At 48.9% G+C, this 27,514-nt stretch overlaps 3 protein-coding genes across 8 annotated transcripts in view; 1 reads left to right on the top strand and 2 right to left on the bottom strand.

Annotated features, from left to right (window-relative positions):
- TPP1 (tripeptidyl peptidase 1) overlaps positions 1–6,756 on the bottom strand; it is a 15,678-nt gene extending 8,922 nt beyond the window's left edge. Inside the window, exons 1-5 of the mRNA XM_078610315.1 lie at positions 6,603–6,756; positions 5,207–5,299; positions 2,597–2,736; positions 1,931–2,081; positions 712–836 (exon numbers count right to left, since the gene is read on the bottom strand). Of these exons, the coding sequence (XP_078466441.1) occupies positions 712–836; positions 1,931–2,081; positions 2,597–2,736; positions 5,207–5,299; positions 6,603–6,646 (553 nt within the window). The 5' untranslated portion in view covers positions 6,647–6,756. The remainder of the gene's footprint in view (positions 1–711; positions 837–1,930; positions 2,082–2,596; positions 2,737–5,206; positions 5,300–6,602) is intronic.
- LOC144729808 (protein YIPF3-like) lies at positions 6,718–12,488 on the top strand. Its single transcript, XM_078610316.1, has 8 exons — positions 6,718–6,924; positions 7,605–7,796; positions 8,535–8,687; positions 8,851–8,943; positions 9,086–9,217; positions 9,728–9,841; positions 10,285–10,408; positions 11,600–12,488. The coding sequence occupies exons 1-8, from the start codon at positions 6,865–6,867 to the stop codon at positions 11,728–11,730; spliced, it is 999 nt and encodes a 332-aa protein (XP_078466442.1). The 5' UTR covers positions 6,718–6,864; the 3' UTR covers positions 11,731–12,488.
- LOC144729805 (uncharacterized) lies at positions 12,460–27,514 on the bottom strand. 6 transcript variants are annotated; one of them, XM_078610310.1, is made up of 13 exons: positions 27,389–27,514; positions 24,985–25,634; positions 24,333–24,481; positions 24,137–24,213; positions 23,652–23,779; positions 23,265–23,352; positions 22,433–22,539; positions 15,805–15,965; positions 15,000–15,102; positions 14,071–14,883; positions 13,867–13,985; positions 13,122–13,188; positions 12,460–12,936 (listed from the first exon to the last, which is right to left on the bottom strand). In XM_078610310.1, the coding sequence occupies exons 2-13, from the start codon at positions 25,520–25,522 to the stop codon at positions 12,830–12,832; spliced, it is 2,457 nt and encodes an 818-aa protein (XP_078466436.1). In that variant the 5' UTR covers positions 25,523–25,634; positions 27,389–27,514; the 3' UTR covers positions 12,460–12,829. The 6 variants fall into 6 exon arrangements, with proteins under 6 accessions (XP_078466436.1, XP_078466437.1, XP_078466434.1 ...); XM_078610311.1 differs by lacking the exon at positions 27,389–27,514 and adding an exon at positions 27,115–27,351 and having other exon boundaries at positions 24,985–25,637; XM_078610308.1 differs by lacking the exon at positions 27,389–27,514 and adding an exon at positions 27,115–27,351.

Below are 27,514 nucleotides of genomic sequence, written 5' to 3'. Positions count from 1 at the left end.
CACACGCACACACACACGCAAACACACACACGCACAAACGCGTACGATGCTGTTACCATGCGGTCAGCGTGAGTCTATCCACAAGCGTTCTATCGAAACCATAAATGATCAAAGCGATGTCCTACTCACTGACCGTGGAAGTGGTGCTCATCTGTTTACAGCCCTAAACTGGTGGTGTAAATTCCATATTCCTATGGCAGAGGCGAGTCTAATCATAGGAAATAAGCATTGGTCGACAAATCACCAAGCCGATTCTTAACTATAAAATATTCACACTAAACCCCGCCGTGCGGGCAAAGTAAAACTTTGAGTTTCAATTGGGAAAGAGAGTGAGAGGGGTGGGAAGGGAAGCCGAAACCTCGGCTGATGTGATGAGTTCTAAAATAATCCGTTTCCAAAGCAGGTAATTATAGGCAATCTAACCTGGGATGTATGTCGCTGACAACAATAAAATGTTAAATCAGGCATTGAGGGGAAACTCAGTTAAACGAGGTTAGAAAAGCACGTTTTCTGAGCAAAGCTTAGCGAACTCCAAATCACTGGCGAAACAAACTCTGAACGCAGCTAAATGTGCGTTGTGACTCCAGTGAAGGATGTGGAAGTCAGATGGTATCGGTAAAGCGGTAGACGTTACTGGCGTGGGGTTTCACTTCAGCAAAGTGCCTCTCGTGTTTTTGTGGGTGGGTGAATCGCGACGTCGGCGGCTCATACCGAAATCGAGGCAAGCGGCGAGCGACGTGGGCAGCGTGTAGGCGGAGAGGGAGCGCACCACCGTGTGCCCGTCGTCGCGCTCAAACCGCTGGAAGCGCGTTCCCGGAAGCACACGGTGCGCCACCCTGCAAGCAGCCACAACACGCGGTGCCGAACACTCGGCTAATCATCACCTCCACACGGAGCGCTCCCCTCCAACGCCATCGCGGAGAGGAAACCTCCCATCACAGGCACGCAGCCCCGTCGCCACAGGCGAGCGAGCCGGGAAGATCGTGGTCAACCCTGGCTGGGCCTCGCCAAGTCAACAATCGTTGTTGGCCTCTGCCCAGGCAGAGAAATGGCACCGTGCCGGCAGAGATGGACAGGATCTACATTAAAAGCAATGTAAATATGTAATGTCATTACGATTGTAATATGTAGAAAATAAGAATACGCTTTATCCTTTCTGGCAATAATTGCCAAAAATTGTAAAGCGTATTCCTACTTTTTATAATTTTGATACTGGCAAAAAGGTCCCATCGATATGTGGTTGGTATTTAAATTACACACCAAGTGCTGGCAATTTGTACCCAAATTACACAAGACATGGTTAATTGGTTATTTGTAGCTGCATTACATTTCCTAAATTTCTAACTCGGCCTACATTATGTCCAGGGGGGCAGGGTCACAGGTGGAATAGGTGGCACGTGATTGGTAGTAGCCACAGAGAGGTATAACTTTCATTTTTATTTATGCACTTTTAGTACTTTGTATTTTTTGCACTGGTTGCACCAGGTTGATGCACGACATTTCCATTAGGAGCTTGACAATGTACAGTTGTTCTTAGATTTTAATGTTTTTGCGATAACTAGGTTTCAGTTGTGTAACCAGGTTCCCATTGAAAAATGGACATTCATTGCCAAATAGGTTTTACCTGTGGCATTAATAAACCAGTAAACCAAACCAATACAGGATGGGTGTGCTGGGGGTGGAAATATTTTCTGGATCGCTGCAAGCCCAGACAGACCGGGTTTCAATGAAACGTTGATTGTAGGTGGTTCTGAGGGTGCTGGAGGTTGTAGAGGAGGTGGTATGTGAGTATGTACGTTGAACTTTTTTTGCACCGTACGTAGCCAACCGTGCTAATCGGAGGTGTGGTAGCTGTGAAGAGTGGAGGTGGTTGTAGATTTGGTGGTGGCCATCGTGGCTAAACTGAAGCTGTGCCGGGCGGGTCGCTCACCGAGCCGACATGGAGCACAGAAGGAAGTCGTGCGTGAGCACGGAGCTACACTGGGTCACCCCGTGCACCGCCAGCCAGCTCCTCACGGTGCGCTCCGTCTCCTCGCTCGGACGTACCAGCTCCCCCACCTCGTCCAAAGACAGGTGACGGCCTGCGCCACACACAGGTTAACGGTGCGGAGTCATCGTCATGGCCACATCTGCTAAAGAGGTGGCGTCTGCGGAAACTCTTTAGCAGAGGCTGACACTCACCCAGGTGAGTTTGGCGGGGCGAGAGAGAGTTTGGTAGCGAGTGTGCGATTTGTGAGTATGTGTATGTGAGTATGTAAACAAATGTGTAAGCGAGCGAGAGCACGCGAGTGTATGAGCAAGTGAGCACGTGTGTGTGCGGGAGCAGTTGTGCAGCGGTTAGCGCATTGCGCAACAAATCCAGCGACACAAGTTTGATTCACACTAACGGTCAACACAAGTGCAGATCATTTGAACCAATCCTGGGCCCCCCATAGGTTGACTCGGCCTCAAATCAGTACCCGGTGCAGCATGTAAACATCGCCACGATGGAAACAAAGGCGGCCGGGCGTGGTACTGGCCATGCCGGCCTTCATAGGTGCTCGCTACCAGCACTTGCCCCAACAGTGTTAAAGGCTATACGGGGGATCTTTGTCACCATAGTTCTCCGAGGCCGGGTCAGACACGCGATCCAGCACAGCGAGAAGAGCCTCCACGTTCTGCTGCTTCAGTGCAAAGGTCAACTCCACCTCCGAGTCGGGGGCCACATCGCCCAGGGGATGCCACCCGTCTGGGGCCCTGCGTGTGTGCACACACGTACACCACGGGTCACCAACATCATCACATCTACCACCACCACCACCACCACCACAAACATCAAAACCATAAGGGACTGCCACGCTGCATGGACACTGTGTGTGTACACAGACGCCACGGACTACCACCACCACCAATGGCGGAGCCAGGATTTTCAGGTGGGGGGGCAACCCCTCCAGCAATGAAAAATGATAGAGGAGTTGTTAGTAAGTAAGGTCTTGTCCCTTGCTTTTTATTCGACGCGTGTGCGGCGATGGCGCAGCCATTGATCAAGGGTCGAATTCGAACGTGTGATCGGCATCGCGCTCGCTTAAGGTGAATGCCTTCAGGGAAGTCGTGTACTGTATACGCAACTGTGCACAATTCTGTGAGTCACTTATAACTGCTTTGCCGCTACTTATTGCCAATTATGGACTATTGTCCTATCATCTCATAGAGTCCCTGGCATGTAATAATATGCTACACAGTGGCAGTGGGGGTTGCAAAATGCCGATTTATCTCTATATATATAAAAGGGAAATTTGTGATTATGTGTGTCTGTTCAAAATGTTTAGCGGACTTCTCGACATGCAAGAAATTTGAAATTTGCCATGTGGGTACTTTCCAGACTGTACACCTTGCAAAAATTATGAAAAAACATCTGTCATGTGACCCGCGCATGTGGAAGCGTAACACAGTGTGCCTGCTCATGTCACGCCCCCCCCCTACCCTCCGCGGCGTGAGTAAAGTGCCATACAAATGTGTTGCAGGTCTAAGGCGTTCTTCGCGCAGCATTGCTGCTTTATTATTTCAGTCGTTTACTGCAGTACGCACCCTGAAAGTTGCGTGTATCTGCAGCAAGCGCGTGTATGTGTACCTATGGACGTGGACGTGCGCGCGTGTGTGTGGGGAGCGGTAGTGTAGCGGCTAGCGCGCTGCGCTACGAACCCGGCGACCTGAATTCTATTCCCGCTCACGGCCACCACCAGTGACAATTATTTTAACTGGTCCTGGGCCTCCCCTAGGTCGACTCAGCCTCAAACGAGTAACTGGTGTGGTGTGTGAACATCGCCACTGGGGAGACAAAGGCGGCCGGGCGTGGTTAATCCAAGCCCCGGGCGAAGCCGGGTAGTAAAGCTAGTTACTAATAAACTCCAATGATCCGATCGAAATTAGGGATTTTGATCATTCATTGGGGGGGGCATGTGCCACCAAACCCCCCCTACTGGCTCCGCCAGTGACCACCACCACAATGATCACGACCAGCACAAATCTCACCATCGTCACCACAATAATCATCAGACCATAAACGACACCACTCTCAACTATCGATATTATTTTAACCATCACTGCAATCATGTGAACTATCATCACCACCACCGTCACGATCATCACACGACCACTACCATCAGCACAATAATCACTCCGTCACTGCTACTGGGCGCTGCTGTGACTCTTCGCGTTAGGGCAGAGAGGGGGAAGGGTGGGGGGGTAAAGAGGAGGAGTGGTTTGGGGGAGAGGGGGTGGAAGAGGATGGGGCGATAAGGTCGGGAGGGGATAGGGGTATGGGGGGGATGGGGTGGATAGGGGTAGGGGAGGGATGGGGGGGATGGGGGGTTAGGGGCGATAGGATAGGAGGTGAGGGGGATAGTGGGTGAGGGGGAGTGATAGGAGGTGAGGGGGGGGGGGGATAGTGGGTGAGGGGGGGGGTAGGTGAGGGGGGGATAGGAGGTGAGGGGGGGGATAGGAGGTGAGGGGGAGTGATAGGAGGTGAGGGGGGGGATAGTGGGTGAGGGGGAGGGATAGGAGGTGAGGGGGGAATAGGGGGTGAGGGGGGGGGATAGTGGGTGAGGGGTGGGATCGGAGTGACAGGCGGCTAAAGTGCAACAAGTTGGCACAGTAGGGGGTGCTACAGCAGGTGGTGCATCTACCGGTCATCTCAGCCAACCCATGGCACCTGGGGTCTGTCCCGAACCCGCCTGTCGGCGAGCCTTGGACACTTCACGTGGCTTCAAAGTGCACCTAGCCTGGCACAGGCGCTGTGGGGACGTCACTTAGTGGCGAATGGCGGGCATTGGAGGGGGTGGAATAGGGGGTGGGTGATGGGGGTGATAGGGTGTAGGAGGGATAGGGGCGGATGGGAGTGATGGGGGCGGATGCAGATTGGGGGGGGGTGATGGAGGGGTGATGAGGGGGGAAGTGATGGGGGCGATAGGGGGTGGGGTAGTGTAGCAGTTAGCGCACAACGCAGCTGGAAACCCAAGTTTGATTCCCGCTCACGACCAACACCAGTGACGATTACCTGAATCAGTCCTGGTTCACCCTTAGGTCGACTCAGCCGCAAATTTGTATTCTGTGCGTGGTGTTGGCCACCCACCCTCCTTCTCGGCCTTCAAAGGCGCTCGCTAACAGCACTTGCCCCAATAGTCTGTTAAGGCTATAAAGGGGGGGGGGGGTACTTTGTCTTTGTTACCCGAGAGGCTGATCGGGCTCCAGCAGCACGGAGCCCTGGCTTGGCCTCGCCTCCAGCAGCAGCAGCACCAGCAGCGAGAGGCAGACCAGGGGCCTGCGACACGGGGCCACACGGGGAGCTGAGGTTAACACAAAACTCGTGAGCCAAGGGAGTCGGCCACGAGCCACACGGGATATCGGAAACAAGGCGGGCAAGGCGATGTGTACAGATCCATGGACACGGAGACGAAACGAGAGACAAGGGGGTCGTGGTTAAGGACACCGCTAGGCCTCGGCAAGGTAAGATAAAAGTAAAAATGTAAAAAAAACAAGCCTACCTTTACCTTAACTTTTACCTTACCACAATACAATCACTCTACCCTACCTTTTCCCCTTTAGCAGATAAGGTAAAAGGTAAAAAGGAACGAGCCTACCTTTACCATACCTTTTATCCTTACCCCATACAAATTACCCGATTACAGGGTAATTACTGGGGTACTACTACACATGAACAAGGTGTATAACGGTAAATGCTATAGGTAGAGCGCGTTATTCATATAGAATACTCTCGATGATTCCAATTTTACACGCTTTCTTTGAACTTACTATGTCCGTTGTTGTCGTTGTTGTATCCTCAAATCTTGTAACTCAATTTTAACCCACTTCCCAATGTGGTATCGACTGTAAACTTGGTATACTTATGTCTGATGACAACACTATATTCTGTAATAAACAATATGTTTTTAAACAATCTTTATGTTATGTTTCGGCTTGGGTCTAATTGTAATTGGCCACGGTCCCCTTACGTTATGGAAAGCTTCGGGGCCACTTCCTGGAGTAGTGGAGTTCTGCCATGACTCGTACATTTAATACAAGTGTGTTCACATTTTTAAAAAAATATTACTTATTAAATGTAGGCCACGGACTGCGCCACGGAGCTTTTAACGGTAAACAAGGTGCCGTATTTACCGGGTAATACTTCGCGCTACCTTTACCCTACCGGGTAATTCTTCCAAGCTACCTTTACCCTACCCTTTACCTTACCCCTTGGCATGTCGACACCTTTACCTTTACCCTTTTACCCGGTAAAAAGGGTAAATTACCTTACCTTGCCGAGGCCTAGACACAGGGACACGGAGAGAGGCATTCAAGAGACATGTGGTGACACATGGGGTCACACGGGGAAACACGGGGACACAGGCACGCAGAGACATGGAGACACACATGGGGACACGGGCACGCAGAGACATGGAGACACACGGGGACACACATGGAGACACACAAGGAGACACACAAGGAGACACACGGGGACACGGGCTAGCAAGAGACGACAGCGAATTTAGGAATCAAGGGACTCTGCGACCCCGAGTGGATCGCCTTCTTCTTCTGCCCAGTCAGTGGCCCCTGACCCGGCCTACCTGGGCGCCCCCCGCCTCTGCGCGTTGCTCGTCGCGGTCCGCATGGGGGATGCTCTCTCCACTGCTGCCCCGACCGCCGCCGTTGTCCTCAACGAGCTGCCAGCGGTCACGTGACGCGAGCCGTCAGCTGACCGCGGTGACGTCACGACTTCCGCGTCCGTGTTGACGTCGCGAGTTCCTGGACACGTGGACCCGGACCCCCCCAGAGGGAGCTCAGCGGCACCCACCCGGACCCCTCCGCTCAGCGCGATCGCCCTCGCCCATGGCGGACAGCACGGGCCAGGAGAAGACGTGGGACGCGTACGGGACCCCCTCTGCTCGGGTGAGGAGTAGTGGCAGAGTGGTGGGTAGGGGTGAGGGTCGCAATGTTTTGCCCAAACCCATCTCTCAGGACTCGCCCCGTCCAAAACCGTGCGGCGATCCGGTCATTAAGCTCGACACACTAATGCCCAGAGGTGTGGACTCGAGTCATGTGACTTGGACTCGAGTCAGACTCGAGTCATGAATTTGATGACTTGCGACTCGACTTGGACTTGCATAACAATGACTTTGTCCCACCTATGAGATGTGGACTCGAGTCATGTGACTTGGACTCGAGTCAGACTCGAGTCATGAATTTGATGACTTGCGACTCGACTTGGACTTGCATAACAATGACTTTGTCCCACCTATGAGATGTGGACTCGAGTCATGTGACTTGGACTCGAGTCAGACTCGAGTCATGAATTTGATGACTTGCGACTCGACTTGGACTTGCATAACAATGACTTTGTCCCACCTCTGCTAATGCCGGTTCAAACTTAATAGCTGCCACACGAACAGACGCCAATGCCCGGACCGACCGGGTCAATCTCGGCAAAACCTGTGGCGCAATCGCGCTCGTGAGCCCAGGGGTCTCATGCGACTCGGGGATGGGTTGGGGGGGGGTAGAGGGGACCCTGAGTCCTTGCAAGAATTCTGAGTCGTGTGACCCCCCCCCCCTTGTTTGACCCCCACCCTCAGGAGGGGTCCCGGCCCGGCTCGTCGGCCGTTGTCGACATGGAGAACCTTGACAACGCATCTGGCTCCAGCTTCGAGGAGGTGGATGAGCCGGGGGGACCCGCGCGGGACCGTCGCGGGGGCGGCGGGGAGGACGAGGAGTTCCTGGGCATCTCGGGGCTCCACAGGGAGCTCGGGAAACAGGTGGTCGGACAGGTACAGCCGGCATCGACAGCCTGTCACGGGGCCCAGAGGCAGGAGCCGAACGAGCGTGGGGGCAGGGGGTGCTTGCCCCCCCTGGTGGCAAAAGCTACGAATTGGGACCCCCTTGACAAACACCACGTTTTCAACAGCAGTGTAAAAGAACAAATATTTAAAACGCGATTTAAATCGAATTATGAAAATGCTTAAGTTTACCTTCCACGTTTTATCTTTTTATTAAATTCGAGCAATCGCGTTTCGCTTCCGCAAATCAAACATTTGGGCCCCATCTGACCGATTGCTGCACCCCTCTGAACTAATGTCGTTATGTCCCTTGGGCGAGAAGTTAACTCCCTCGCCTTGTACACAGGTCGTGAGTTCGATCCCCACCCTGATGCCTGTATATATGGAGTGTGCGTCTCTCTCCCAGTGGTCACGTGGACTTTTCTCCGGGGCCTCCAGTTTTTTTTCTCCACGTTGAGAATATGCATTTAGAGTATTTGGCTGCGAAACATTTCCACATAAGCCACTTAATTGGGCTATTTTTGTGGCCAGTTCACCACTGAAAAAATATGTAGCTCAGTGGGCCTTATCTGGTAAAATATGGATCATAACAAAGTTCCGAGTTGGGACCGGGATCTGCGTTATAACGAAGTTCCACTTAAAACTTTAGGTGTTGGTCAGGACTGGAGTCGGGTTAAGACTGGGGTCGGCATTGGGGGCCTGAGCAGTGTCTGTCGCTGTGCCCTGCAGGTGTTGTCCGCGAGCTCGGAGCGCGCAACCAAGGCCTTCGCCTTCTACGCCAACATCGACTTGCTGCGGCCATACTTTGACGTGGATCCCGCGCAGGTGCGCGAACGCCTCTTCCAGTCGCTCATTCCCAAGCGCCAGATGAACCGGCCCCAGGTGTGTACACCCCGCGCACAGCAGCCCCTTCCCGTGCACTCGGGTCGCTAGGTTCCTAGCACAGTGTGCTAACCACTGCACTACGCCCCACAGGTGTGCACGATGCACGGGCACCTCGGTTATCGACTGATCGTTTAGGGTCCGTGCGTGTGTGTGGTTGCAGGGAGTGGAGAGGGAGTTGTACGGGCCACTGATGCTCGTCTTCACGCTGGTGGCCATCCTGCTGCAGGGCATGAAGACCTCGGGCACCATAATTGTGGGGCTCTCCAGGGCACGCACCACTCGCACCGCTCACAGGCCACCTTCAATGCTAAATTGGTCTGGGCCTTATGTTCCCAGTAGCTGAGTTGTGAGCGAGGCCTAAGTGTGACCCCATGCGTGTGTTTGTGTGTATGCAGAGGGAGGGCACGCTGATGGGCACGGCCCTGGCCACATGCCTGGGGTACTGGCTTGGCGCCTCCGGGCTACTCTACCTTCTGGCCTACGTGACCGGAACACGCATCTCCATGAGTCAAACCCTGGCGCTCATTGTAATGGCCTCTATAGTACCACGATCATCACTGCAACCACTTACAGTCACCACCATCCCCACAACCACTGACATATTCACCACAGGCATAATGAAGATCCACTATAACCACTGTCAGTCACCACAGCTCCAGCCACCACAACTATGCCTACCACTCACCACCACCCCCCATGACCTAAACAACCATCCCTATAATCACCATCTGCTTCACAGCCACCACCTCCAATAATACAACCTCCAATATACAATCATAATGACCACCACCCAAACGACACCCACCACACTTTTCACAGCTATCAACCTCCTCTCCAACAACCCACCACCACCTGCACAACCACCCCCACAATCACCACGACCACCTCCAGTCATTACAAGCAGCACTTTTACAATCGCCAAGAGATCCAATGAAATTCAAACCACAAATTCTTCATGGCTACCTCCACGACAAACATTACCACCTCCAGACGTGCCATCACAACCACCCCTCCCCCCGACCCATTTATGTTCACAGGGCTACAGCCTCTTCGGCCACTGCGTCGTGCTGCTGGTCACGTATAACGTGCACGTGCACGCCCTCTTCTTCTCACTCTGGGTCGTCGTCGGGGGCCTCTCCGCCCTCCGCATGGCGAGTGCCAGACACCACACACTGAGCAAGCCTCATGTAGAAAGCACTCCGCATATATTCAGAGAACACACCGACATGTCCACAGTTGATGCCAACTCAGGGGTTTCACCAGTGTTCACACGGTGAATAACATCCGTTATTGGCCCTTATTGCACATAACCTCTGTGGTTTAAGGCAGTGTTATTTATAAATGTGGAGTGTTTTGTTCTCCGTTCCAAGTGTGTTTTGGTTTGGGCTCCATGCTGAGCATATCTTCTCTTAAGCTTTTGCTACGCACGACTGCGGGCATCTTCAAAAGTTGAAATGAAGGTGCTAGCAGCATTGTATGGCCATAGAGACCACACTTTCAGTGGCTGCAGATTCCGAAATGTTAAATATTTCTGTCATGGTATTGTGGTGGTGAGGGTTATAATGTCGTGATGGTTTTATGGTGGTGGTTTCAGGTGATGGTGCTGGCATCGCGGGCTCCGGGCTATCGCCAGCGGATGGTACTGTGCGGGACACTCGCTTCACTGCACATGCTGTCTCTGCTGTACTTGCACTTCACGTATCATCGGGTGGTGGAAGGTACGTGGCTTATTGAACACACGCAAATACCCACCCTCTATGTTTAGAGACCAGTCACACCTGCAGTGCACATGCTCAGACCAACAAATATCCCTAGCCTACACAGGATGTTGGGGCAAGTGCTGTTAGTGAGCACCTATGAAAGCCAGTAAGGCACAAAGCAGTGGATGTCCAGCACCATGCCTGGCCACCTTTGTCTCCCCAGTGCTGATCTATACATACCACACTAGGTACTCATTTCAGGTTAAGTCAACCTAAGGGAACCCAGGACCGATTTAGATATTAGTCACCATTGTTTGCAGTGAGCAGCAATCAAACACAGGTCGCCGGGTTCGCAGAGCAGTATGCTAACCAATGCACAACCTCTCCCAACAACCGCCATTCGCCACCAAGTGGTGGTGTTGTCACCACGGTGCTTGTGTCAGGCCAAATGGACCTTGCGGCCACATGAACTGTTGAAGGCTCGCTGTAAGGTCATGGGACAGACCCAGGTGCCATAGTTTGACTGAGATGACACATACTGACACACAGTACATAAAATACACACCTTTATCTAAATACACGCAGCACACACCCAGACCAACATACAGTAGTAGTAAGTCCTTGTTTAAAGCAGTAGATGCGTTCCTGAAAAGTGCCGCATTAAGCGAAAATCTCGTTAAGCGAAAACTATTTCCCCATGAATAATGTAACGATGAAGCGTGGCGAGGTACGATGAGCTGTATATCTCTTTTTCAGAAGTAATCTGGCCACAAATAATAGCTCAACGAAGTGGCTTCTCTGGAAATGTATTGCAGCAAAAGTCTCAATGCATGTTTATAAATGTAGAGGGAAAAACTGGAGGACCTGGAGCAAAATCCACACGACCACAGGGAGAATATGCAAACTCCAAATAAACAGACATCAGGGTCAGGATCGAACCGATGACCTCCTACATACCAGGCGAGGTATTTGACATCTCACGACTGTAGTTCATCGACCGTGCAGAAATCGCGTTATAAGGGGCACGTTTTGCATTGTTCGAAAAGTGTTTCCGAAAGCAAGAACTGCGTTATAGTGAAAATGTGGTGTGAATACCACACGTTAAGCGAGGGCTTACCGCACATGTGGATTCAGCACATACCCGAACTCATAACATACACAATGCACAACCCCCATCACAACGCCTCGCCCTGTTTCTCTCTGGTGCAGAGCTGATGGAATCTCTGGAAGGACGAACGTCCATGGGCCGGGCGTCTCGATCCATTACAGACGTGGCCTCCGAGGGCCAAGTCAGCTTGCTGCTGGCTACAACACGGCTCGGAATCACAGCACATACATAGAGGCCCCTCGTGCGCACACACGCGTACAGGGGGCCCAGACACAGCCCTCCATGGCATGTGCTCACACCGTAAATAACTTGTCCGTTCGAGGTCTTCTGGGTTTGGATACATGTTGAGCATTTATTCTCTCAAGCTTTTGCATGCACTACTGCGGGCAGTTGCAGGAGTTGAAATGAAGATGCCCGCCCACTTGTTGTTTTTAAGTTTGTTGTCCTTCCCAGTACCTCCGATTAGCACTGTTGGCTATGTACGGTGCGAAAGAAGTTCAACATACATATCGCATGGCGAAGGCTTGATAGAAAATTATGCTCAACGGGCGACCTAACGTCGAAGATGACACTTGGGATGCGAAAACCTACGTGTTGAAACCCCTCTCCACTGTTCATACGAAAGCTGGGCCTGGTCTCCTGTAGAGACCTCAATGAGCACCTTGGATGCCTCTTGATGGAACAGGGGGTCACCTCGTTACTTCTGCAGTGTCCGTGTTCCCAGGAAATTGTAAATACCTTGCGTATTGGGAAGCATAGCGCTTCATTAAATATAAATATTTTACTGGTCGTAATTAACTTTTAAATGTATTGGTGGCAAGTGATGAATGGATGTTGCTGTATTGGGTGTTGGTAGTGCTGTGGAAAGCAGCAGTTATGGGGCTTCTTGCTGTAGTTGTGCCTTTCTTTGCACAATGTTAAAATAAACGTGAGGAGGACGTTTGTGATGTTGAACTCGATGTACTTAATAAATATGCTTTATTTCCTTTATCGGCATTTGACACGAGACCAGGTTTGTTTCTGGGGTGAGGACTTTTGCCTCATTGCAACAGAATTTAAGCCACAGATCTCACGTGTGTGTAGGTGACACCGTTTCAAGTAGTGTGATGCTTGTTTAGATAAAAACATTTAAAATATTCAATGAAGGACAACGGAGTAAATTATTACCACGACTTTCCTGTACAAATAAAAATTGAGGCTTGCTCTGAACCGCGGATCTAAAATTTTGCCCAACACTGGTGGCTCCTGTTGATCTAAAGCAGGCCAAAGGATGTTGCACCGGCTGAATGAATAAGGCCACATTGATGATATTTGGAGAGTGGTGCCACTGCTCAGTCAGAAAGGTCATGGTCTCCCTCAGCATACCGGAGGTGGAGGTTGTACTCCGACTCTGTGATTGCAGAAAATATGAAGTCTGCGGCCGTATTCAAGGGTAAATCTGCACCCAGTCACAAAAAACACTGGATGCATGACAACGCACACTGAAACATTATCAGGGTGATACATATGTAGACGCCGACATTGGCAGATATCTGCTATGTTCCCAGCATTTCCACAGATACAATTATTGCAGGTAGCTACGGATGGAGGGGCATAGGAAAGGAAGTGATTCGGATTTAGTACCTGTATTGTTGAGGGGCAGCTGTAATGGACGCCACGCACAAGCAGCACGATTGCCCCCAATGCTGCCCTGTTGAAAACATACATGGACTCATTTCTAGATACAGGGATTTGATTTCATCAATAAGATATTATTTGTTGCGATAAAACCGCAGTACAGGCGACCCCCGCACCTACGACCTAACTTGTTCCTGGACGACGGTCGCAAGTTGAGTCATCGTAAATCGAACCCTTATTTCCCATCGGCGCAATGTTATACATTGGGGTTGCATTCCTGGAAACCCATTACCATAAAAATACCAAAAATTACCACGAAAATAAATTAAAATAACCCTAACAAACATTTATTGTAACTTAGCATAACCTTTACAAACATTTATTAAGGAAAAACAAACATTTGTAAATCCTCAAGTACTTTTCTGCATGTGCTTCACATTTCCTCTTCTCAGATGTAGCAAAAGGCGATTTTTGAAAAAAATGTTAAGAAAATTTACAAAGAAGCGTTCAGAAAGACGCTGCGTTCGCTCTCGGCGCAGCTGCAGACTGTCGAGCGATACTGTACACCATCTGGCGACGAGTGTGTGCATTACATAAGCAAACTCGTCGCCAATCGACTCGGCGTCTGTAGCAGTCGTTAGGCGGTCATAGATACGAGTTTTGGTTGTTACTGTCGGGGTCTTAATTACTATAAGGTCGGAAAAGCGGGGGGGTCGCAAGTTGAGCCGTCGTAAGTCGGGGGTCCCCTTACCGTGCCATATGCGCTCACCATGCCTGGCTTCACACCCACGGTCTTTGTAGATTCCGAAAACTGTAGATTCTGAAACCTGGCTGCCTTGGTGACAGCCTCCAGAGCACTCCTTTTGGCTGCTGAGGAAATCAAATAAACAAATTCAAGCAAGCAAGCTACAGCACACGCTAATCGAGTGTGGTGAACGCACGCCACCATACTCACCGCTGAGATGCAGTGCTTTCCTCTCGCTCCGCGTGCGGAGGCGCTTGCTTCGAGAAAGGCACTCGTCGCTGCTAGAGCTGCTGCTCTGAGGCCATCCCAGGTCTCTCTCATTCCCCATCGCCTCGTGGTTCCGAGGTTTCTGGCATGGTTTTTCCGAGGCTGGTCTGCTCGGGCTGTGCCTCTCGGACTCCACACGTTGCCGCTCACTCTGGGCACCCACTTCCTTCGTTGGTGTAGCGGCAGTGGACACGGTGGGGCCCGAGGTCGTCCTCCTGGGCCGCTTTGCCTTCCGCACAATGCTCTCGCTCGCCGACTCTTCTTCATCAATTGCCTCTGTGCACTCCTGGAGCTCTGTTAGGAGCTCCGTGGGGTCCTGGAAGGTCAACGTACGCTTCCTGGAGCTGTGCTGGAGAGCAACTTGGTTCTCACGAGGTTCTGGAGACTCCAGAGTCTGTGCATCCGGTGGACTGGGTAAATTCTGTATCGCGCCCAGTGTGTCTGGAAGGATTCTTTTGAGGGATATATATGGCACAAGTTTCAATCTGTTATGGTCCATCCGGGCCACCTCGCCACCGGTGGGCCCTGCACCGCCCAGCGAACCCCTCTCCGTCTGCTCCGTGTGGCTCTCCGTCTGCTCCGTGTGGCTCTCCGTCTGCTCCGTGTGGCTCTCCGTCTGCTCCGTGTGGCTCTCCGTCTGGTTGGCCGAGCTCAGGTCTTGCAGCAGTGCATCCAAGGCCAACTTGACCTCAGTCAACCTTCTTGCTGTTGGCTTTGGTACGATCGGCTGATGCTTGTGGGAGCCCTTTGTGGTGCCTGGACATAAAGATGGCCACGATAACCCGGAGTGAGATAACGAGAGCTGCACCGACTGAAAGCCTGGCATCAGCCTCACATTATGGCGGTGACTGATGAGGCTTGAGTGGACCTACCATCGTGATTGCTGACCTGGCGTGCCGGGGCCTTAATGCTTCTTGGTTTCGGCCTCGTGAGAGACGTGTCCGTCACATCTTCAGCAGGTTCCGCCATCTCGCTCTTGTTTCACAAAAAAATGGCAAACATGTTTAACGTGCGTTTACATTTACTTTTCTATTGAGATGGATACAAATATATATCTTTCAAAACAACTAATCCTACTCATGAACATGATAAATATGCATAAATATTTTGTTGTGTAAATACATTTCGGGTTCGGCTAATATGTTTTTAAGTTGAAAAAAGCCACAAATTACAGATTCCATCTCATCAGTTATAATCAGCATGCTATTGTGAAAACAATGCATATATCAAAGCACAATGAGCCATTGAGCTGGTCAGGTGGCTCAGTGGTACAGCAAGTGCCTTGCCATCAGAGGACTGCGAGTTCAAATTCCAGTTGGGGGTTAACTCAACCCATTATCCCTCCATGGTGGATAAAATATATACCACGTTGTGGGAAAGTCAACAGTATTTGTCCGATCTATAGACTTGCCCCAGTCATAGGAATGTGGACTTTCCGCGACTGACTCATGGCTGTAAATAGGAGATAAGCACTACCTAAATTCATTTGAGCAGGAAATCACTGACTTGAGTGTCCATTACAGAGAAATAACTTGCACAAATCTACTCTGATGTGAATAATCCATGTTTCCCACTTGTTAATGAAATTATTGGAAACTCAGTCCGCGGCTCACCAACACCACAACATCTAAGCTCTTTGCACGGCTGCACTTGGCGCATGGACACGCACACACTAACCAGATATTTGCAGGTCGGGGTGATGATGGTGTGGCTCAGCAGGTAGTCGTGCCCACCGGCCGTCACATGCACCTTGCCCGTCTTGGGGTCCGTGATCAGGTGCTCGCCCCTCCAGTAGTCCAGTGGGGGCCTCACGCGCCGCCCGCTCCTTGTGCAAGGTGCTAGATGCACAGACAAAAATCCCCAGTAAAGTGTTTTAGCGGCCGTTGGGGCAAGTGCTGTTAGCGAGCACCAATCGAATCTGTCACAGCACACGAGGGGGTGGGTGGCCAGCGCCACGCCCGACTGCCTTCGTCTCCCCAGTGGTGATGTTTACATACCGCACCAGGTACTTATTTGAGGTTGAGTCGACCTAGAGCAGGCCCAGGACCGGTTAAGATAATCGCCACTGGTGTTGGCCGTGAGCGGGAATCAAACACGGGTCACCGGGTTTATAGTGCAGCGTGCTAACCGCGACACTACCGCTCCCCACACTAGATGCACACACAACAGCTTAGCGAGGTTACAACAGCAAGTCAGAATTAACACCAAGCTCCACGTGAAGCCTGAAGTATATCAGGCGAATCTGCTGCTCTTGGTACTGATGATGTCAGTACAATTGCTTCTGCTACACAAAGCCATCCATCCTGTTACATTCCCCCTCTTAATTCATTATTTGCCTTTGTGGTCTATGGAGACCGGGTGGTAGTAGTGACTTAAGCAACAACTGCTGATAAAGTCCAAGACGCAGTCAGACCCGAAGAAAATTTAAATATGACTGCGTAAATCTCAGATTATATTTTTTTGTTAAATTATAAAGAATAAGTGTTGCCAAGAGTTTTATCCATTAAAATAATATTAAGGTCCATCAGCCTTTGGGGCTTTATACAAATTCAGCTGATCACACTCAATAGTGTTCTTGTCGGGCTTTTACTCATAACATCAGACTCTCTAGTAGGATGTCTTAACAGTCACAGTGATGATGAGATTGATGTCAAAAGTCCATTCTAGATTTGAAGTTTTCGTGACTGCAAGGATAATGTCAATAGTGGTCCAGGGTTTTCTGCTTAACTAAACACAGCAATCCCTCACCAACCGCATTTTTCGCATCAGGGGTATTTATGTATCCACGGTGTTCCTTCGGCATACCAATTTGCTAACTGCTATATGTAATTTTGGGTAGTCGTGGTTTAGCACGGTGACCAGCACTTGTAATTTCAAGTCACTCATATGTATTCCCTTCATGCATGATCTCATCTCCCAGCTCCCACCACCGATCTCTTCCCACCACCAATGCTTTCCCTTGCATAGTGACTGTTGTAGTGTGTGGGCATTGTCATATTCCTACGCATTCCACTTTTCTTGACGTTTAATAATCATTTATTTGCATTAAGTGTGCCTTTAACCACGACCCATAAGTGTGCAACCAAAAGGGTGAGCAAAGCCCATCTCCCCTTTTGTTATGAGGTGGTGAGGCTCAAGAGTGTGTTGGAGTGGCTACATCAGGTTCGGTATCCATCACGTATTATTTACTTAAAATAATGTAAAAGTTATCCTAAAACAGCTTAAAATATAGCAGAGCTACTCAGCCACGCCCAATGCACCAGCTCACTCATAAGAGCCTTTCCGATCTCTGGCTCAGCCCCCTTTATTTAGGCGACAGCTCTCCCTCAATTAATTATTCCATTTTTAAATCCAGCTGTTCCCCAATTACCTCACTCCATGGGGAGTTGTCACACCTCCCAAGAAATCATCCTGGGTGTGTATCCACATTAGGGCTGAACGATTTGGGGAAGATATCTAATTGCGATTTTTCAGTTCAATATTCACTGTGTAATAGATTATAAACATGTGATGGAGCATTACTACATGATACCATCAAAATATGAACTGTTCTATATATTCTAATGCAAGGATGAGAACTTAAAAGATATTAATTGCTTCCAACATGTATTTATTAAAATTTTACATTGAAATAGAACAATCAAACATAGAACAATTGTTAAGTTAAATAAAGTTATAATAATAAAAAAGAAAACAATTCCAATAAGAAAGTAATAGGAATTTTCAAATCGCAAAAAATCACAGCCTTTGCGATTTGCTAATCGCATTGTTTCAAATTGCGATTTCGATTTGAAATCGATAAATCATTCAGCCCTAGTTCACATACCCACGACACTGAGTGGTCCCTCCAATTCCACACAAAGTATCCACCCCCCATTACCTCATCAACGTCATCGTTATCACCTTGAACCCTCAGTATTAAAGGTAAATAATATTATTTTATGGTTTATATTTGTTATTTGTACATGTATTGTTGTTTTTATTATGTCCTTGTGTATTTTATTTAAGTTTAGTGAAGGAACAGGCAACTTGGTTTGGTGTTTTAATAAATAAAACTGAAAATAAATACTTTATTTGTGAGGAAACAGACCATATTCTTATGTTTTTTCGGTAAAGTCATGTAGGTAAAACATCAAAATTAATGAAAATAAAATAAAACAAAAAATCACGACGTTTCGGAGGCAACACAAGTCTCCGTCATCAGGTGGGACCGTCACAGCCGAATTAGCTGCATCAAGTGAGGCAATGATTCAAGATGTAATCCCTTATAAGCAAGTTGAAGGAGGGAGGAGAGGGGGGGGGGAGCTCATCAAAATGTGGTAGCCAATGAATGGAACGTATCGGGAGGGAGGGGGGCGGGGCTCAAAGACAGCACGGAGTGCTAAGTACAACGCAACGGGAGGGGGAGGGGGGGGCGGGGCCAAAAAAAGAAGAACGACGGCTTGGACGCGGTTGCTGCTGCACACGCCAACACAATGGACAGAGAGGGGGAGGGGAGGCCTGATACACATGATAGACAAAAGAACGAAAATGCCCATGTTTATACCAATGCTGGCTGAACAATGAAGAGAGTACTGTTAAACAACTGGGGATGTTAACACTCGGTAAAGTAAAGTAAAATAGTGCCTGTCAGATAAGATGGTCCAAAAAAGTGTAATTAAGTCTTTTTTGCGTGGTTGATAACATCTTTCCAATGATTACTAAGTTTGTACCCATCATCACGGTTGAAATTATGTCTGTGTTTGTATATTTGTATGGCTTCGTGTACAAACCTTTGATGGTAGCCGGGAGGTTTGCAGAGAACCTTGGTCTCGGAAAAGACAATTTCATGAGAGCCCACCGAGTTGTAGCAATGATCGGCAAGGGCAGAAGAATCAGTTCTGCCGTGTTTCAGATCTGACTTGTGCTCGCGGACACGATCAGAAACATGACGTTTCGTTTCTCCAATGTAGCAATCACCACAAATGCAACTCAATTTGTAGACTCCAGGATACTGTAAGTCAGGAACGACATCCTTCACAGATGGAATCAGATCACGGATTTTATGCACTGTACTGAATCGGACTTGGATCTTATGTTTGTTTAGAATTTTGGAGATCTTTTTGGTCACGCCTGCTATGTATGGTAACGTGATGGTTTTGGTCGGAGTTTCATGTGGCTGTTTCTGTGTGGTGGGAGAGACAGCTTGGCGGATAGTACGGTCAGAGTATCCGTTCATCCTGAGGGCCCGATGTACATGTCTTAATTCACCAGTCAGGTGGTGTTTGTCAGAAATGCCATGGGCTCTGTGGTATAGCGTTTTGATGAGATAATTCTTTTGAGATGGGTGGTGGTGGGAATCCGGTTTCAAGTAGGAATCTGTGTGGGTGGCTTTCCTGTAGACAGAATGTCCCAAGGATCCGTCAGGCCTCCTCTCAAAACAGAATATCCAAGAATGGTAGTTTACCGTCTTTCTTCACTTCCATGGTGAATCTGATGGATGGGTGTCTAGAATTGATGTGGTCCAAGAAGTGGTTCAATGCCGGGAGGCCATGTGGCCAGATGACGAAAGTGTCATCCACATACCTCTTCCACAGGGAAGGACGCAGGGTGGATGTCTGTATGGCGTCTGATTCAAACTTTTCCATGAACATGTTGGCTATAACTGGTGACAAAGGGGAGCCCATAGGGGTACCCTCATTCTGTTTGTAGAAGGTGCCATTCCAGGTAAAATAGGTGTTGGTGAGGCAATGCCTAACCAGCGCAGGTGCATCAGAATTCAATCCATGTTGGACTAAGTCCTCAATTATTGTTAGGGTGTCCGGTACTGGGACTTTGGTAAACAAAGATACTACATCAAAGCTGACGAGGATGTCATCAGGAGATAGTACCATGTCCTTAACCATAGAGACTAATTGGGTTGAGTTGAGTACTGCCGAAGAGGTCTTGCCTGTGAAAGGGAGCAGAGTATCTGATAGAAAACGGGCTAGTTTGTACGTAGGAGAGTTTATCGTCGACACAATGGGTCGTAGCGGGGTGCCTTCCTTATGGATTTTGGGAAGACCATAGAGTCTGGGAGGTCTTGCAGCCGATGGTTTTAGAGAGGGACGTTTGCTTGGTTCGATTAGTGAAGTCGAACCAAGCAAACGTGCCTCTCTAAAACCATCGGCGGCAAGACCTCCCAGACTCTATGGTCTTCCCAAAATCCATAAGGTAGGCACCCCGCTACGACCCATTGTGTCGACGATAAACTCTCCTACGTACAAACTAGCCCGTTTTATATCAGATACTCTGCTCCCTTTCACAGGCAAGACCTCTTTGGCAGTACTCAACTCAACCCAATTAGTCTCTATGGTTAAGGACATGGTACTATCTCCTGATGACATCCTCGTCAGCTTTGATGTAGTATCTTTGTTTACCAAAGTCCCAGTACCGGACACCCTAACAATAATTGAGGACTTAGTCCAACATGGATTGAATTCTGATGCACCTGCGCTGGTTAGGCATTGCCTCACCAACACCTATTTTACCTGGAATGGCACCTTCTACAAACAGAATGAGGGTACCCCTATGGGCTCCCCTTTGTCACCAGTTATAGCCAACATGTTCATGGAAAAGTTTGAATCAGACGCCATACAGACATCCACCCTGCGTCCTTCCCTGTGGAAGAGGTATGTGGATGACACTTTCGTCATCTGGCCACATGGCCTCCCGGCATTGAACCACTTCTTGGACCACATCAATTCTAGACACCCATCCATCAGATTCACCATGGAAGTGGAGAAAGACGGTAAACTACCATTCTTGGATATTCTGTTTGAGAGGAGGCCTGACGGATCCTTGGGACATTCTGTCTACAGGAAAGCCACCCACACAGATTCCTACTTGAAACCGGATTCCCACCACCACCCATCTCAAAAGAATTCTCTCATCAAAACGCTATACCACAGAGCCCATGGCATTTCTGACAAACACCACCTGACCGGTGAATTAAGACATGTACATCGGGCCCTCAGGATGAATGGATACTCTGACCGTACTATCCGCCAAGCTGTCTCTCCCACCACACAGAAACAGCCACATGAAACTCCGACCAAAACCATCACGTTACCATACATAGCAGGCGTGACCAAAAAGATCTCCAAAATTCTAAACAAACATAAGATCCAAGTCCGATTCAGTACAGTGCATAAAATCCGTGATCTGATTCCATCTGTGAAGGATGTCGTTCCTGACTTACAGTATCCTGGAGTCTACAAATTGATTTGCAATTGTGGTGATTGCTACATTGGAGAAACGAAACGTCATGTTTCTGATCGTGTCCGCGAGCACAAGTCAGATCTGAAACACGGCAGAACTGATTCTTCTGCCCTTGCCGATCATTGCTACAACTCGGTGGGCTCTCATGAAATTGTCTTTTCCGAGACCAAGGTTCTCTGCAAACCTCCCGGCTACCATCAAAGGTTTGTACACGAAGCCATACAAATATACAAACACAGACATAATTTCAACCGTGATGATGGGTACAAACTTAGTAATCATTGGAAAGATGTTATCAACCACGCAAAAAAGACTTAATTACACTTTTTTGGACCATCTTATCTGACAGGCACTATTTTACTTTACTTTACCGAGTGTTAACATCCCCAGTTGTTTAACAGTACTCTCTTCATTGTTCAGCCAGCATTGGTATAAACATGGGCATTTTCGTTCTTTTGTCTATCATGTGTATCAGGCCTCCCCTCCCCCTCTCTGTCCATTGTGTTGGCGTGTGCAGCAGCAACCGCGTCCAAGCCGTCGTTCTTCTTTTTTGGCCCCGCCCCCCCCTCCCCCTCCCGATGCGTTGTACTTAGCACTCCGTGCTGTCTTTGAGCCCCGCCCCCCTCCCTCCCGATACGTTCCATTCATTGGCTACCACATTTTGATGAGCTCCCCCCCCCCCTCTCCTCCCTCCTTCAACTTGCTTATAAGGGATTACATCTTGAATCATTGCCTCACTTGATGCAGCTAATTCGGCTGTGACGGTCCCACCTGATGACGGAGACTTGTGTTGCCTCCGAAACGTCGTGATTTTTTGTTTTATTTTATTTTCATTAATTTTGATGTTTTACCTATGTGACTTTACCGAAAAAACCTAAGAATATGATTCCTTGCAGTCACGAAAGCTTCAAATCTAGAAGGAAACAGACCCTTGTCTATTTACTATTTATCACCTGCAATTGAACATGACAGACTAAAATCACATGTGGAACAACGTTTTCAATTACAGGCACTTGTGATCCAAGTTTCTACGTGATGGTAATGGAGCTGCAGTGAGATACGTCACCTGCAGGAAGCCGGCGCTTGGTTAAGGAGGCGGTCTTTGGCTGCTGTGCCTTGTCGTTGGCAGGAGGTTCCCCCCTTTTTGATGGCTGAGCCGCACGCGCCTCTGTTCTGTAAATAAAATGAATCCGTCATAAAAATCCCTGCATTTCCAAATGTACGGGTGGCTCAGGGATCAGAGCCCTGAGCTGGCACCACTGAGGTCGTGGTTTCGAATACAGAGAACCGCCTGGGATTATACCGCATTCTCAATTGTAGCCGATTTATAGTCTTAGCCTAAGTCACCGATCACTGCACACAAAAAACCCCATCACATTAGATTTGGCTTTCACTTAATTTGGCTAAAATCGAGCTCTGGCATGTAAACATTTCAGTTTGATTGACAGGCAATGAACACTTTTTTCAGGGCATAGAAAAGGTGTGGGTAAAAAGGCCTTTTGACATTTCCTCTAAGGTCGTTCTTAGGAGGCCATTCTCTGAAACAGGGTGATTCACTACTCGTTGTCAAGTTCCAAATGAAAATGTATGATGACATGATGCAGGTGGCTGGCCTGTCAATGGTGGAAGTGCTTGTTGCCCACATCTTGGCCATATACACTATTCAATTGTCAACCTTATTAAAGTTTCCAAATTTCTTTGAAAACCCCCTATAAATTGTCATCTGCAAATACAAGTTGGCAAATCTCTTTGCACTTTCTCTCTGAATTAAATAAGGTCTATTGCCAAAAAAATCAGTCAACTATATATCTTTACAATAAAACAGTGTTAAAAAATTATAATCAATGCAGTGAGCTTGATTCATGGTTGGGTAAAAACACTTGCTGCTCCATACGTACTTGTGAATTGCTAAGTGTTGAGTCAGGACCTTGTCCCAGTCGTCTGGAAATCCATTCACGAACTTTCTGTAAACCGCACTTGGAAATACTGTAAGAACCACAAAGGTGGGAAAGTGAATCATCAGCCACAGAGATTATTCAAACTGGTGTCCATGCAGACAGTAGCTCCGCTCCTTCATTGGACCAAGTTGTCTTTGAGATGTGGTCACCTCTAAACGCTCTGCAATTCTAAATTGTTGTGGCTGCAATTAATCCCTGGAGACTTTAAGGAAAGGTCTTTATACCAGGACATGTATATAACATGGTAGCTTTCCTCGCTGATAAAAAGTCCACAACAACAGGCAAAACCAGGGAGGCATTTAAACACACGTATGTACACGCACTCACCAGAAGACCCCCGGTTATGGAAGTTTGGAGGACCCTTGAGACTGTAGATGGCACCAGACTTAGTCTTGAGTTGGCGCGCAGACAGGCGCTGCACAATACCACTGCTGTGCCACATCACGTTGCTGTCCCTGAGACCAATGACAACAGCTTAATGTAATAAAAAAAATGCAGAAAAGCTTCACGGAGTCTCATGACTCTTTTTCAAGGAGAGCATGCTTTGGGATATATAGATAATTACATTAATGAGTGTTTTGCAGGTGGAAGTAAACGAGTACCTGGAAAAAGAGGGCTAACTTTCAACGCTGCCATTTACTTGACCACCACGCAGCCCCACACAAAAAGCACCAAGCAAGTCCTGGTGATCACCTATTCAAGTGCTAACCAGGGTAAACCCCCTGAGTTTTCCAGATCTTACAAATTTGGGCACATTTAGGGAAGACCCAGTAGTTTCCTAAACCAAAATCATACAAAAGAAAACCACGTACGTTCGGATACCCTCCACGAACACCGCTGTGCCACCAGCGGAAGAAATCCTCCACATCTTCAAGATGATGTTTCCTGCCTCCTCACGACAACACCCGTGGTGTGACACTCAGTTTGATGTACAAAAATACTAAACGTACAGTGTCTGTTACAAATATTTGGCAGTGAAAAATGGGGTCGAATGATCAATGCAAGCACCTGGTGACTGCTGTCATCTGCAAGTGTCATCTGCTCTTTGTCCAGTCCTGTTTCCGGCTCCGCCTCTAACAAGGACCCTCTCATGACAGGGGGACGTTGTCTCGTGCAGTTTTGCTGCTGGTCAAGCAGCTCTATTCCTTCAGAGATATCTGCAAATGGATTTATAAAAAAAATATGAACCATGGCTGGCCGAGTACCTCTAGGGCTGAATGCCATGTCATCAAAGCACTTGAACCAGCACCGACCGCTGTGATACAGGCAGCCACTTATATATAACAGAGGTATTTTTTACATTATGCTTGATAGCTGCAATGACTTGATATTCTCAACCCTCTCACCAAAGACTGCACAAATAAAACATGTTACCCAGTTAAGCTTATTTCAGCTCTGAAAATGTCGCATTGTTAGATGAACAAACTTTGCAGAAGATACAAAATGTGTACCACCATAGCGGATAAAAGGGGCTGTGGAAGTGATTTCAGAAGTATTTTTGTACATCCTCTTCTGAGGTTACTCTGACACAAGGTGGTGTCACTGCTTGCTAAGAAAGTCTCAAAAGTACATTTGTTCAACTCAGTTGCCCAATTGGAATATAAAGAAACGTATTTTTAATGTAAAAAAATAATGATGCAATGAGATCGCTAACCATTACCTCCAAACTCATTCAAGAGGGCCACGAACCCCTCTTCCTGAGATAGATTGTCCAGGATAACATTTTCTATGTACCCCTGTTCATTATCCATGCCATCTGGATGAGTCCGGGCAATGCTTCCTTCCATTCCGATGGGGCTAGCCTGTGCAATGCCTTTTTTCAGGGCGACGTTGCAGCCTTGAGGTGTGTCCATCTCTTCTCTGCCCCGGCAGCACAGGCTAGCCCGAGTAATGTCTTCATCCAGGTCAAAAGGGCCTTCCCGTAACGTTCCTTTAGGCAGGCCAATCGGGCTAGTCCAGGCAATGTCCATTGTCTGGCTGACTGCATTAGCCCATGTTCTTGGTTTGGCCTGGGCTTCGTCTGCAAACTCTGTCTGGGTGCCCTGGCTGACCATTTTTCTAAACATTAACTCGCACATGCTGGGGCGAGGAGCTCCGTTCTTGCCAATGTATGGTAACCCGAGGGGGATCCACATGCCCCTCATGACGGCAGTCTCCTCGTCGTCCATGTTGCATCTTATGTCGGGTTCGTGCTCCATGGAGGCCCTCAAGGCTCTGCAATCTTGTGATGGGAAGAAGTGCTGTCATTAGTCGGCTGGAGACAGCGAGAAGGCCAAGATAGTGAAGGAAGAGCTGAGTGGCCGGTCCTTGCTGCTGGTTCAGAAAGCAAACAGATGCACCAGCTTCACCAAGACAAACAACAAGCATTAAAACCACCACCACCACCACAATGAACACCAATGAGGGTATTAGGATCAGCAGCATTTTCACCAAAACATTGACAACACTTTGACCTCCAACACTGCCACTTGGCCTGGTACGTTTGCGGAGGGCTGCAATCTCTTCCCATTGCTTCTTGCCATTGTAAAAGGGAACAACTTTGCCAAGGCCCAAATTGTATCCAATGGAATATTTATGATTCACATGCTTTTTTACATGGGGCACACTAAACCGAAATATTACATGTGGCATTGACACATTTGCAAACAATTTCCAGGAGATAGTGGTATGTTATTTACACTGACACTATTTACAGTACTCACCAAAATGTTATTTCTTTTAACGGCATTTTGGGGGGGCCCTGAGTTTAGGGTAGAGTTGTACCCCCCCCCCCCCCCCATTGTCCTATCTCGGCAGGCAAGACGACGAGAAACAACAGCAACATTCAACAGGACGAGGACCACCAACACAACACTGAGAGCACTCCGGTCACCACCACAACAACAGCACTAGGATCAACAATTATGTTAAGATCATCCACCAGTGCAGGCCAAATGTGTGAACTCTTATCTTTGACAAATATAATAGTGCTGTTTGTTGCTGATCCCTTGGTGATTTTGGCCTTTACTTAGCAACCGTGATTTAAATTCAAAGAATGATGCATACCCCACCAAGATACAACACACTCCACCTCACTGCCCAGTTTAAAAACTGCTTCAAGTCACCACGCAGACCTTTTTACAGCCATCATGTCACTTACTCGAAGATTTACCAGGTATTCAAGTCACCACTAGGCAATCAATGTACGTGGTATTAAACAGCGTAAATGTGAACGTACTGTCTATATTTACTAGCTCCTGCCACACGGGTGTGCCAGGGTGCTGCGGCTGGCCCCTCGGTATCAATTCGTGCTTCGTCGCGGTCCACGTGGGCAAACCCCGGGGGGGGGGTCGGACATAAATAGGTGGGGGTTGAGTGAAAGTTTACACCACGTTTAGAATCGCGGATGAAAACTAAAATCTCTCGAACTTTTTCAAATCCCGCAACTTTTCCCGCCAAAATCGCTTCGCCGCAACGAACGCGAAGCCGGCTCCGTCATCGCGGACACTAAACGATCTCCATCACCTCCCCTCCCCCCGACAGCCTCAGCAGTCTGCTGGAGCGCAAGTTCCCCTTAAAGGTCGACACGGCACACGAGGAGGGGGGGGATGCGGTGGCCCGACCCGCCTTCATCTCCCTCAGCGGCACCACGGGCCCACTCGCTTGAGAGGCCGAGCGCTGCTGATAATCGTCTCTGGGGCGCCCGTCGGTTGCGAATCGAACTCGGGCGGTCGGATTCGGAGAGCGGAGCGCGCCAGCCGGTGGGCTATCGATCACGCACTGGCCCTCACGCGTCGTGCCGTCTCCTCACCAATCTCCTCACCGACCTCCTCACCGGCGTCTCCTCGTCACGGCGGTGGCTACGCGGGCGTCTCCCTCACACTGACGGTGCGGAGTCGATCCAGCGCGAATCGATCCGAGTTGATGCGAATCGTCCGGATCGATTCTATTTGACGCGGAACGGAGTTAACCCCGATTGAAATGTGCACAATTCGCTCTGATGCTAATAATTATTCAATCGACGAGTCATTATAAATACCCCCCCCCCCCTGTTATCACCCAAGGTATTACATCTTACTTCTTACTGAAAATTATCGAAGACCACCGACTTCGCTGGTGCCGTGAAGCCTGTGGCGGCATTTGGGAGACACTGACGAACGCTTCACGTGCTTGCCTGCAATTTGTAAACCTTGTTCCAGCCCCTCACATCA

The sequence above is a fragment of the Lampetra planeri genome, chromosome 33, assembly GCF_965212315.1.
Source record: "Lampetra planeri chromosome 33, kcLamPlan1.2.h2, whole genome shotgun sequence".
Classification (NCBI taxonomy): Eukaryota; Metazoa; Chordata; class Hyperoartia; order Petromyzontiformes; family Petromyzontidae; genus Lampetra; species Lampetra planeri.
Note: the sequence above shows the minus strand (reverse complement) of the source record. Positions and strands in the feature narration are given on the sequence as shown.

Excerpts from the sequence above, each read along its gene's own strand:
- LOC144729808 (XM_078610316.1), top strand. The coding sequence starts at position 6,865 with ATGGCGGACAGCACGGGCCAGGAGAAGACGTGGGACGCGTACGGGACC. Across the intron at positions 7,797-8,534 it reads GGAAACAGGTGGTCGGACAG|GTGTTGTCCGCGAGCTCGGA; the intron begins GTACAGCCGGCA and ends TGTGCCCTGCAG. Across the intron at positions 10,409-11,599 it reads GTATCATCGGGTGGTGGAAG|AGCTGATGGAATCTCTGGAA; the intron begins GTACGTGGCTTA and ends TCTCTGGTGCAG.
- LOC144729805 (XM_078610310.1), bottom strand. The coding sequence starts at position 25,522 with ATGGAGCACGAACCCGACATAAGATGCAACATGGACGACGAGGAGACT. Across the intron at positions 13,986-14,070 it reads GAAAGCACTGCATCTCAGCG|CAGCCAAAAGGAGTGCTCTG; the intron begins GTGAGTATGGTG and ends TGATTTCCTCAG. Across the intron at positions 13,189-13,866 it reads TGGTGAGCGCATATGGCACG|GGCAGCATTGGGGGCAATCG; the intron begins GTAAGGGGACCC and ends TGTTTTCAACAG.